The following is a 12,655-nucleotide window of genomic DNA, read 5'->3' on the forward strand; positions in this document are numbered from 1 at the left end:
TTTTTTTGATCATACAGATGGTAAGTTATTATATTTGAAAAAATTGGTTTTTTTGAAGAAGTTTGTTTTAATTGCAGATTTTTAATTTGATCAGTAAATAATTGTGTATGAATGCTACCGTGAGACTGCTGGATTTCCAACATGATGTAACATGTTCCTGACAGTATTTTTTGATGGTTGGATCCTGTTTGATTTTGTTTTCAAAAGTCTGTCCTAAGTCCCATATCATGAAAGTGAACAGAAAACAAAAAAACCTGTGTTTTGAAATGTGCAATTTTGTATAAAATAATGCTGAACTGTTGTTGATGAAAACTGGGAGCAGATACCTGCTTCCATTCATCTGTGCTGACTGGGTCAAAAGTGTCAGAATCTGACACATCCTGTACATGAGCAATTTACATAAACAGGATACCCAAAGGATTTGGTGAAGTCTGCATATGTTATCATATGAAATACATTCCACACAAGATGCATCTACATTTTCTATGATGCTGCTAAAAAACATTAAATACCTTAAAACTTAAAATGCTCTTATAAGGTTAAATTATACAATATTATAAAGTTTTAAAAGCTACTTATAACTGGATAAAAACTATGTCGTTAATTATAACTATGACTTACTTACTTACTTAACTATGAATTCATGGTCATATTTTGGATGACATACTTTAACTAACTTTTTGGTAATATTTCGGACGACATACTTAAGTATGACTATTTTATGGTAATTTGGACGACATAGCATAGTACAACATTTTGGTCAGATTTTGGACCACATACTATATAGTATGACGTTTCAGTCATGTTTCCGATGATATATACTATACTATGTCATTTTCCGCAGTTTTTTCAACATGCTATAATATGACGTTTTGGGCCTTTTTTTTGGACATGCTATACTATGACGTGTCTTTACAAGATTTAATATGTGGTTTTCAACAATTTTTTGGACATGTCAAAATTTGAGATTTTTCCTCCACACTACACTATGCTGTTTTTGGCCATTTTTGGACATGTCAAATTTTGACATTATAGTATGGTGAAAAATCTCGAATTTTGACATGTCCAAAAAATGGCGAAAAAAGGCCAAAAACATTCTAAGCATGTTGAAAAATGGCCAAAAAAACCCCGCATAGTATAGTATGACAAAAAATATCAAATTTTGACATGTCCAAAAAAATGGCTGAAAACTGCTTATCATAGCTCATAGAGACACGCCATAGTGTAGCATGTGGAAAAAAGGGCCAAAGACACTTAATAATATAGCAAAGAAAACTGTAAAGTATAGTGATATCGTAGTCTCAATTTTCAAGAACTGATCTCTCAATATAATGTTGATAAACACTGTCTTTTTTTGAAATTCAGAATAAGGTTAGCCTGTAAAGTCTATGGGGTTCCCTGGGGGTCAAGTCTAAAGACCATCCAAAGGATAGTGTCATACATATATGATAAATTAATTTCCCCAAAATATGTCCCTACTTCAGGAATGAAAGCATGTGAAAGGGATATGTCAGAATTGGAACAAGAATTAAACTGGGATGCAATTTGGTGCAATTTGGATCAATGTTCCTAGTACTTCAAAAAACCCAAATCATCAGTATATACATTTAATTTTGCCATAGAGCTTACTTAACGCTGAGAATACGACATAGTTTAGGGCTGATACGTAAACCTTATTATTTGTTCTGTCCCCAATAAAACGTTGGCTCCTTTGTACATACTGTGAGGCAATGACCAGAGGTTCTGCATTTTTGTGGAAAGGTTATAAATACCATTGCGCAATGAACATGGTTGCAATTACCAATGGACCCTGTTGTACATCTTTTAAATGATGATTTCCACCACTCCCTGACTGCAGTGGTCATTTTTTGGACATGCCACATCATGGTGTTTTTTGCCATTTTTGCAACTTTCTATACTATGGTGTGTGTTGGCAGGCTATTCTAAGTTGTTTCCATCTGTTTTGAGTTGTTTTTGGGACATGTCAAATTTTGAAATTTTCCCCTTACTATAGTCTTGGATTTTTGGTCATATTTTCGACATGCCAATTATTGGTGTTTCTGGCCATTTTTGCAACTTACTATGCTATGAGGTTTCATGGCAGGCTATTCTAAGTTGTTTCCAGCGGTTTTGAGCCGTTTTTGGGGCAAGTGAAATTTTGAAATTTTCGCCTTACTATAGTCTTGGATTTTCGGTCATATTTTCGACATGCAAATTTATGGTGTTTTCGTCCATTTTTGCATCTTTCTTTGCTATGGTATGTCTTGGCCATCTACAATCAGCACTTTCCAGCTGTTTCGAGCAGTTTTTGGGACATGTGAAATTTTCACATTTTCGCCATTTTTTCAGCACTCCATTTTATAGTGTTTTTGGCCATTTCTGCAACTTTCTATGCTATAGCGTGTCTTGGCAGGCCATTCTAAGCTGTTTCCAGCTGTTTTGAGCTTTTTTTGGGACATGTCAAATTTTGACATTTTCGCCTTACTATAGTCTTGGATTTTTGGTCATTTTTTCGACATGCCACATCATGGTGTTTTGGGCAATTTTTGAAACTTTCGATGCCATGGGGTGTCATGGCAGGCTATTCTAAGTTGTTTCCAGTTGTTTTGAGCAGTGTTTTGGACATGTGAAATTTTGAAATTTTCGCCTTACTATAGTCTTGGCTTTTTGGTAATTTTTTCAGCATGCCAAATTATGGTGTTTTTGCCCATCATTGCAACTTTCTATGCAATGGTGTGTCGCGGCAGGGTATTCTAAGTTGTTTCCAGCTGTTTTGAGCTGTTTTTGGGACATGTCAAATTTGACATTTTCGCCTTACTATAGTCTTGGATTTTTCGCCATTTTTTCAGCACTCCATTTTATAGTGTTTTTGGCCGTTTCTGCAACTTTCTATGCTATGGCGTGTCTTGGCAGGCCATTCTAAGCTGTTTCCAGCTTTTTTGAGCATTTTTTGGGGCAAGTGCCTTACTATAGTCTTGGATTTTTTGGCATTTTTTCAACATGCCAATTTATAGTGTTTTTGGCTGGGACTGTCTGGGACTGGGGACCGCTGCTCTGGAATGCTGGCTGTTGGACTTCGAAACATCCCTTGGATCTCGTTGGGCCAACGAAGGCTTCCCGGGACCCAAGCAGGAGGAAACACAAGCGTCGGGAGGGCTACAAATCGGTGCTGACGCAGAGCCACCAACGGAAGAGGCTGCGAACCAACAACTACAACCACTGTCTTTAGCATGGAGTACTGTCCTGAAGGAAGGGAAGAAAAGGACTCAGAAGCCTTTAAAGGTAGCTGTGTCGTTAAGACATGGATTCCAAAATCTCTCAAAGTGGGAGCAGCGCAAAGGACATTACATCACTGATGACTTGTCTGATGACCGTGACATTTATAGGCAATACCGTATGATGTATGCACAAGCTAATATGCTAATCAGAAAATTTGGTATGTGTTCATCGTCTGTGAAAATAACACTTTTCAAAGACTTTTGTACCCCAATGTACACTGCACATTTGTGGAGATAAAAAAGTATCAGCATTCACAAACTTCACGTGGCATACAATAATGGTTACTAATCAAAGTGCCCAGATGGAGTGCCCGGATGGAGTAGTGCTAGCTATCTGTTTGTGACTGTTGACGTGCCGACTTGTCCTTCTGTATTCAGAAACCATATGTATAGATGGATGTAAAGACTAACTGTGTCATGCAACAGTATAATTGAAAGCTTTGTGAATCCCACAATGAGTGCAGTCAGATTTACCTCAAGACTGTGGAACCATTGCATCATAAATGATATGTAACTTTATGAAACACTGTATGTTCTGTGGTCTTTTAGATGTGCCTTTTTTTTAAAAAACTTATTTATTCATATGTCTATTCTGTCTACTTTATTCCTGTGTCCGGAATAAAGTTTTGATTAATTAACCGACTCACTGATATGGTGTTGTCCATTTTTACTTGCTATGCTATGGCGTGTCTTTGCAGGCTATTCTAAGTCGTTTTCAGTGGTTTTCAGCTGTTTTTGGGAGGCGTGAAATTTTGAAACTTTTGCCTTACTATAGCCTTGGATTTTTGGTCATTTTTTCCACGTGCCAAATTATGGTGTTTTTGGCCGTTTTGGCAACTTTCTTTGCTATGGCGTGTCTTTGCAGGCTATTCTAAGTCGTTTTCAGTGGTTTTCAGCTGTTTTTGGGGGGCGTGAAATTTTGAAACTTTTGCCTTACTATAGCCTTGGATTTTTGGTCATTTTTTCCACGTGCCAAATTATGGTGTTTTTGGCCGTTTTTGCAACTTTCTTTGCTATGGCGTGTCTTTGCAGGCTATTCTAAGTCGTTTTCAGTGGTTTTCAGCTGTTTTTGGGAGGCGTGAAATTTTGAAACTTTTGCCTTACTATAGCCTTGGATTTTTGGTTATTTTTTCCACGTGCCAAATTATGGTGTTTTTGGCCGTTTTGGCAACTTTCTTTGCTATGGCGTGTCTTTGCAGGCTATTCTAAGTCGTTTTCAGTGGTTTTCAGCTGTTTTTGGGAGGCGTGAATTTTTGAAACTTTCGATGTCATGGGGTGTCATGGCAGGCTATTCTAAGTTGTTTCCAGTGGTTTTGAGTTGTTTTTGGGACATGTCAAATTTTGACATTTTCGCCTTAGTATATTCTTGGATTTTTGGTCATTATGTCATAAATCTTTTTTTTTAAATTCATAGTATGTCAAAGGAAAAAAATATAGTATAGCATGCCATGAAAATGTCAAAAAAGTTATAGTATAGCATGTCGCAAAATTTTACCAAAGACATTGTACAGTTTGTAGCCAAAAATAACAATGTCATGTGTATTATGTCACTGAAAACATTTATGAAGTCATAGTTATAGTATGTCATGAAAAATGCCATAATGACGCTTGTGAAAATTGAATTGTCATCAGTGCTAGTGCTTTTACCAAAGTTCATAATTTTCACGGATAACTGGTGTTTACTGAATGATGTGAAAGATATTTTGTTTAATGTGTGCACTATTCCTGTGCGGTGCTCAGTCATAGGCTGTCTCCATAAATTGGTAGTCTGTCATTCAAGTTTCAGAGACCCTGATCTAGGTTTTTATGTCAAAATGCTTTAGAATGGTTATCTGTCAACTTTCTACAAATATCATCGCAAAGGGCTTGCATTGAAAATAGCGTGTTAAATAGGTAATTACTACAATACAATCGGTAATTGCAAACTAAAGTTAGCAGATATCAAAATAGTGATAGGGTGAAATGACACAAGAGCCGTCTCCTTCCCATCTCTCATCTTCCTGTCAATCATGCTCTCACTGAACAATAGCACGGCATGAACGGTGGCCCCAGTGGGGGATAAACAAGACTGTAATCCCGCTCCTCTCTCTCTCTCCCCTGCTTGGTCTCAGCAGTATAAGCTGCACACGGGCCAGTCAGTACTTTACTAATATGATTAAGCACTAGTGGGCGGAAGCAGCATATGTGTGGTCCCAAACTGAGACACCCATCTCCAAAAGCATTTTATAATGAGTGCTGCACCTAATTCTTCCAAAGAATGCACAAAGTGTCAAAATTAATAGAGAGAAATGTCTACAACGGTCTGCATGATTTAAAAATAGAGGGAAAACAGGCCATCTGCCTCTTAGCATAGTGGAGCAGGGAGGATTAAATCCAGATTATGGCCGTTGTGTGTGTGTGTGTGTGTAAGTGTGTGTGTGTAAGTGTGTGTGTTTGTGTCTGTTGCTTGTCGTCAGTGTGTCCTTGGCTGCATAGACAAGCAGCAGGTTAGCTAGAGAGCTACCACTGGATTTGACAGCTATAGGAAACCGAAGCGGAGGGCGCCATAAGGGGAGCACCATCACTTTCACCTCCAGAAAAAAAATATTCTCACCCTCGCAGAGTGAACAGTCAAACAACTCAAGATGGCTTTCTTGATCAAGAGCATGATTGGGAACCCCCTGTCAGGAATGGGTCTTGGTGGTGGAGGTGACAAAGAAGAGGAGGCCACCCCCTCAGATCCAGCCAAGGCAGCAGGGATGACACGCGAGGAGTATGAAGAGTACCAAAAACAGTTGGTGGAGGAGAAGTAAGTAGTAACATGAACACTACTCCATTTTGAATTGATGCCACTGGCCCGTCACTAACCGTGCGGCTGCAGAATGTACAATCTGACCTTGACAAGCTGTTTTCAACTTCCCTCCACTCTTTTCCCCTCTTTTGCACTACCACATATTTTTACCCTAACCATATCTACATGCAAACACCCAAGTATTTATTATCTTCATGATCTTACAATGAGCAGGCTGTGTTTTTGAAAGATGCATCTGTTGCTGAAGGTCACAGCAGAGGTACCACCATACTGTATCTTTTCTACACAATACCCCGCTGAGGCAAATGCTCCTTGATCAATAATCTCCTATAATCTGTTATCTGTTTCTGCACCATGAACAGCTCGGGTAACAAAAAATTGTTCGTTTTGAAAACAACTAAGTAAGCAAAAGTAAACTTGCATTGTTATTCACAGCTCAAAAACATGGACTTAAAAGGAGCAAATGTTGAAATATTTAAAATGATTAAGGATATTTTGTGATCCTGAAAAATTGTATTTATGTAACTATTTTATCTGGATCTCAATTTGAGGTAGATGTTGCAACAGAGGCCACATCAAAGGACAGTTAATTTTCTACAATATCGACGCAGCTTGATTTTTGAAAAGCCTTTTATTGTCACTGTTATTTTATTTTCTATGGATAATGCTCTGAATTTAATTTGCTTTTCTTTTTGGTGCATTGTGGTCCAATTCCTTTCACTAAAACGTTTAAAGTAATAAAATGAACTTGTAGCAACAACCTGATACAATCCATCCTGATTTCTATTTTGAAAATATTGTGTGAATAACTTTTTTTTTTTAATTTTGACTTTTGAATGTTCATGATACATAGTAGATTTTTGCAGCATCAAGTCTGTATTACATAACAAGATTAATCCTGCCTCTCTACTCTGCCTCTCTATATTTGGGAAATTATTTGTTTTAAAAGTAGACATAAAATTGCAATATTATTCCCTTTTTTTTGTAATTTTATATAAATATGCCAAATTCTTATCTACACTAATGTTTGATGGAAATTAAACAGAACATGAAAGACGTCTCGTTCTGCTAAAAAAAAATACAAACATCTACGTATATGACGTGTCTGGGCAGATCAAGCATTTTAATAATGTATATATTTGAGACATATAGAGGGGAATGCATGTAGCAAAGGGCCAAGGCTCAGAATCAACCCCTGGCTGCTGCTAAAGACTCAGCCCATAGTACATGGGGTTTGCACCCTCCCAGGTAAGTTACAAGGACGCCCTTCAAATGTGTAGTTTGTTAAAAAACCTCAGTCCACTGTGTTGTTGTTTTCACTAAAGTTCAAGTTGTGGCGTCTTGGCTTGATTTCAAATCTGCTTGACTCAGTCTGGCCTAATAATCCCATCTTTAATTGGCTGAGGGGAAAGTACGTGAGTCACGCCTCATGTACGCAAGGTCTCAATACTGACTCAGATAAATGGGCTTTGATAACTTGACTCAAAATTTTAAAATTAGAATCACTGATGAAAATAATCGAATTATTTTATTTTTTAATGGCCTAAAATGTTGCTAACACTTGTGTCACAATGAAATTTCACTTAATTATTTGAGAAGAGTTTTGATACATCTACTCTTCCATAATTCAAAAGGAAGTAAACTTGGAGTAACTGACAATAAAGTTACATTACTAAGGCAATTATATTTAGGGGTATGCATTGCAGGTTCCTGATTGAAGTAATACTATATATTTGTAAAAACCTTGCATAAACCTGTTGCCAAACAGATGTGAAAAGGTAAAAACATGTCAAATATTTTTTTATCAAGTAGTGTAAAAACATATTTGCACATTTAAGTTCATAACAGATTTTTGGATGTTTACACCAGGATTGAGTGTAAAGAGATTAAAATATATTTTTGGTCTTAACTGCCAAACTGGCCAAACTGTGATATTGTTGCGGCCAAATGTCACTGTGCTAATAATATTTATATATTTCTATTTCAGGATGGAGAGAGATGCAGATTTCTTACACAAGAAGGCAGAGAGAGCAACACTCAGGGTGTGCCTCAGAGAAAAATACAGGCTGCCAAAGGTAAAGTGTTTTTATCCTGATAGTGTAACTCCAATTTCATATATAACATTTATAGTATACAATAATAAACTCTACTCAGGTGAAAAACAAGGGCAACATTTTTATGAAGGCTTTATAACACACTATAATGACATTTTTAGTGTTTGATGTACAGTATTTATCAGCAGTTATAACTTCTCCTATGAAAACATTTACTTTATATTATCATTCATTATTTATGTATACAGCAGCCTTCGCTAATGGATGCCCGCAGGATGAGTTATAATTGATGAGCAAGACATAAACATTAATATCTGCTTAGAACTACATTGAAGCATGTCACAAACAATTTATGAGATGTTAAATGCTAAATATGGGGTGTTAAAGTAACATGTTACCAGTCGCTTCGACTCGACAGGTAACGATAATTTTACATATCAATTTATGTAGATTTTCATCTGATTCAAATGTATATTCCTTTTCTCGGTCTTTTAACATGGGCTGTTTATCAGCAATGTTAAAGCTTTAGGCACGTTAGATTTTAGACTTTTTCAGATTGTTTAAATGTCATTAAATTTATGTGCAATTTTACAAAAAAAAAAATACCCACATTTTAAATAAATAAATAGGTAAAACACACAAAAAAAGAAATAGATCTTACCAATTATTTTGAGATTTTACCATGCAGTGTCACAGGGGAAAATTATTAAAATCCTACTTCCCATGTCTTAGTATTTGAAATGGTTTTAAGGGCAGTTTAATACAATTTAAGGCCTTATTCTTAGATTAATGAATTCACTGCCTTTTAAGACTTTTTAAGGATCTGCGGGAATCCTGTAAATGGCTTTGCCCTCTAATGTTTGGCAGAAAAAAGTGGGATTTAATGAGTGAGCTGTGTCCTGCCTGCACAGGTAGAGCAACAAAAAGCTGCTTCATGGTCGAGGTTATCTTTATCTGTCAGCAGCACATGGCAGCTGCGGCTTGGAAAACAGGAGGTAGAAGCCATGCCAGTAGATTAGCGCGCAAGACCAGTGTCCTGGAAGACGTTAGCCTATGTGTCCCAATTGCACCTAAAGCTAAATGCCACTGAGCAGGTGTCCCAGGCTCATTAGGGAGCAGCGGCCAGAGTGCACTGGCTCTAAGAGAGAACAACATCTACTTCACTGGATGTAAACATAGCAACTGATTTTAAAGAACTAAGAAGAACAAATAAGCTGTAATGGAGGGCGCAAATAAGGTATGTTGGGATTTTATTTTAGTCCTTTACAGATAAATACTGGTAGAGTGTTTTTTAATCCTAGAGGTAAAAGGTTCCTTGCAATTAACTTTCTTTTAGTGACAAAAGAGCAAAAGTCTCTTGCTCATACAGCTTTTCTAATAACATGATTTTTATTCATCTGAATGTGGTGATGACCTTGGCTGCTGGAGGCGTCTCTTATAGTCTAACACAACAGACACTCTATTGTTCTGTTTCCTGGTTTAAACAATGGAGGCATTTCTTTTCACTGTTGGTCTTTTAAATTGAAACCATACATATATGAGGAGGACAATGGCAGGAGGCTATACATATAAATCTAATTAGTTTCTGTCAATGATGTTTACATTGCATACCGGCTTGAAAAAAAGCAAACGACAAAGTGTCTTTATTACAACTAAGTATGCATTTTAATTAATTTCTAACAACAATAAGGCACCTAAAGGCATCCTGTTCTGTTGATTGTGTTCTTTAAAAGGGTAGGAGGTTAAGAGCACAAATATGCTATCAAGTGTGGGTTTGAAAAAAAAATACATATATATGTTTTTTATGGTACAAGTATACAGTATGTTTAGAAACAGGAAGTTGGTGCTGTTAATCTAATGGAATTAGGGTCTCGTGCAACGCTATAGAAGATATCTTTAGACTATCGTTGGGATTCAGAGTGGAAAGGCTAAGGCAGGTCTGAGATAATCCCACAGATTGAAGTTTAAAGTAGTCCCAGTATGCCGCCTATTGCATGACTATTCCAGATATTAAGTGATTAGATTGGAAAGGATTTAATTTAAGCATTTCTATAATGCAAAAGGCACTGGAAGTAAAATCAACGGAGACTCAAGTTAGCTTCATGAGAACGTAAAAACACAGAAAGCCGAATATCCTCGAGTGCAGCTGCTTGAATGTGGATTAAGACAGATTCTAGAGTTCATCTATTTTTAGTTTGCCTGATTGCTTGCTTATAATTTGAATTTAAACACAGACTAATGTATTGTATTTTAAGGTTGTTATGTGTTATATTAGAACTATGCAATAAAATCAAAGGACAGTGATATAATTAGTCATAAAGCTGTCAACAAATACATTTGAATTAGTGGTTTGTCCTCTGTTAAATTGTGGTCGATACATACGTACATATCTGTATTTATCAGATCTGTGTGTAAAAGGTTGAGAATATACTGTTAGTTTTGGAAATCGGGCAGGAAGACAGCATGTTAATCTGGTAAAAAGCCTTTAAGTCAGCGTTTAGGTTGTTTACTTCTGCGTAATTTCAGTTCAGTGAATATATAATCTTTGTTATTGTCACAGAAAACAAAAAAATGGCCTTCTTCATGTTTGTTTTTTAGAATGTTAATATATTTTACATTAAAAAGGGACATTATGGAGAACTGTTTTATCTAATGTATTGAATAAATGTTAATCTAAGAAACTAACTATTTAGTTACCTACTATGTTTTACAACCGTCTACAAAAAGCCTGTTTCATTTTAAGATTTTGAAATGAACAAATTTATTTGGACGATCCAGAGACTTTACACCAAATAAGTGCCATTGTGGTACTTTACAGGACAGAACAGAGACTTCCTTCATCTTAATATCAAAGTACACCCTGGCTGTAATACGTGTGTCTGTGTCTCTGTGTTCTGACCTTATTTTCTCTCTGATGTTGTCGTCTGCAGAGCGAGCAGGATGAGAACATGATCGAGATGGCCGGGGACGACGTGGACGTGCCCGAGGAGCTGCTTAAGATGGTGGATGAGGACGCCACGGAGGAGGAAGGCAAGGACTCCATCATGGGCCAGTTTCAAAACTTGCAGAACATGGACATGGACCAGCTGAAGGAGAAGGCCTCGGCCACCGTCACCGAGCTGAAGAGCAAAGCGGAGGAGAAGTGCTCCGTCATGTAAACGACCAGAGGGGGTCGACTGTGTGTGAGTGATGATGAAGAAGAAGAAGAGGAGGAGAAGACCACAAGAAAATGAATTTCAACCCTTTATAAGAATCTACGGACTGAGCCGTGTTAACAAGTCTGCGATTCAGTTACAACTGCCTACAAAGAATTTACTTTTATTAAAAGCATTAAAAGGTCAACTGATACTGCTACCAAACTGCATCTACTGAATACACCGTAAAATTTTCCCTAGTAGTAATTTATGACTTATCATTGCAACTGAAAACGCTTAAAATAACAACCAGAGTGCCCCATCTCTCCCTCATGACCGTCTTTTTTTTTTTTTTTTAAGTTTTTTTTAGATAAATTTTGTAGAGAAGTGATTTTCCCAGCCGAGTATTCTTTTTGACAACAGTCACAGGCCACAATACATTTCAAAATTATGATTTGTCACAAATGTTCTCTTTTTTTCTGTTTGTTGTAAATTGAGACAGTTATGTCTAACAGTGTGATTTTCAGTCAAATAAATAATATACCAAGACGCACTTACAAAAAAAAATTGTATTTAAGTTAAAAATTCAATCCTGCATGAGTGTTTCAACTTTCCTTCTGGTTTGTTGGTTATTCTAGATTTTTTTATGTGTTGTTTGAATTAATTATGACATTTAGATTATTTTTTTCTTTCAGTGTTATTACAAAGCAAACAATCTTCATAAGTCTTGACATGTTGAATTTCTCCATATACAAGTAATTGTAACAAAAAAATGTTGAGCTTGAAACATTTGCAGACATTTGCAGATTTGCACAAATGCAAACTTAAAAAAAAAAACATGATTTATTCCATGCATAAGAACGAAAACAATGTACATAAATACAGATGAAATACACGGAGGTACTTGTAAATGTGTTGTTCAAATAAAGATGTATATTGAATAAATGAAAAATGTCCGTTTGTGTTGTGGGGCTGGGTGCTGGAAAACATGCATATCAACAGTTATATGCAGCTTTTCCACGAATACAAACGAATCTTCATGTTTTCACTAAGCTTCATGTGTAAGTTAATTATTATGTATTTAAACTATCAAGGATCCTTGTAGTGCTTATTAACTTTAATGTTACTGTTTGAAGCTTTATGGTTGGGTTTGTCATTTCAAAAGGTCAGCCACACAGAAATTCTGTTGGACAAACATTAAACGTTAAACGTAATCCCATCAACCCAAATCAAAGCTAATGCAGTGAATAAAGAAAAACGTCTTAATTTAATTGGTCATTATCCAAACACTTGTTAGGGATGATTAGGCAGGACGGGGGGGAGGAAGGGATCCTCAACATTTAGAGTTTCACATGAACCCAAGTTTAAACGGCTGTGGATTTGTCAAGTCTGGAGATT

General features: G+C 36.5%; 1 protein-coding gene across 1 annotated transcript; it reads left to right on the top strand.

Moving 5' to 3' along the window:
* The first annotated feature begins 5,902 nt into the window (after window positions 1-5,902).
* cplx4a (complexin 4a) lies at window positions 5,903-11,281 on the top strand. The gene is made up of 3 exons (XM_042508724.1): window positions 5,903-6,066; window positions 8,057-8,144; window positions 11,054-11,281. Exons 1-3 carry the CDS (start codon window positions 5,903-5,905, stop codon window positions 11,279-11,281), a joined length of 480 nt encoding a protein of 159 aa, XP_042364658.1.
* Window positions 11,282-12,655: the final 1,374 nt, after the last annotated feature.

This window comes from Plectropomus leopardus, chromosome 20 (genome assembly GCF_008729295.1).
Source record: "Plectropomus leopardus isolate mb chromosome 20, YSFRI_Pleo_2.0, whole genome shotgun sequence".
NCBI classification, from domain to species: domain Eukaryota; kingdom Metazoa; phylum Chordata; class Actinopteri; order Perciformes; family Serranidae; genus Plectropomus; species Plectropomus leopardus.

Bases quoted from the DNA above. Each gene is read 5' to 3' on its own strand.
- cplx4a (XM_042508724.1), top strand. From the start codon at position 5,903: ATGGCTTTCTTGATCAAGAGCATGATTGGGAACCCCCTGTCAGGAATG. The intron at 6,067-8,056 runs GTAAGTAGTAAC...TTTCTATTTCAG, and splicing joins AAACAGTTGGTGGAGGAGAA to GATGGAGAGAGATGCAGATT. The intron at 8,145-11,053 runs GTAAAGTGTTTT...TGTCGTCTGCAG, and splicing joins AAAAATACAGGCTGCCAAAG to AGCGAGCAGGATGAGAACAT.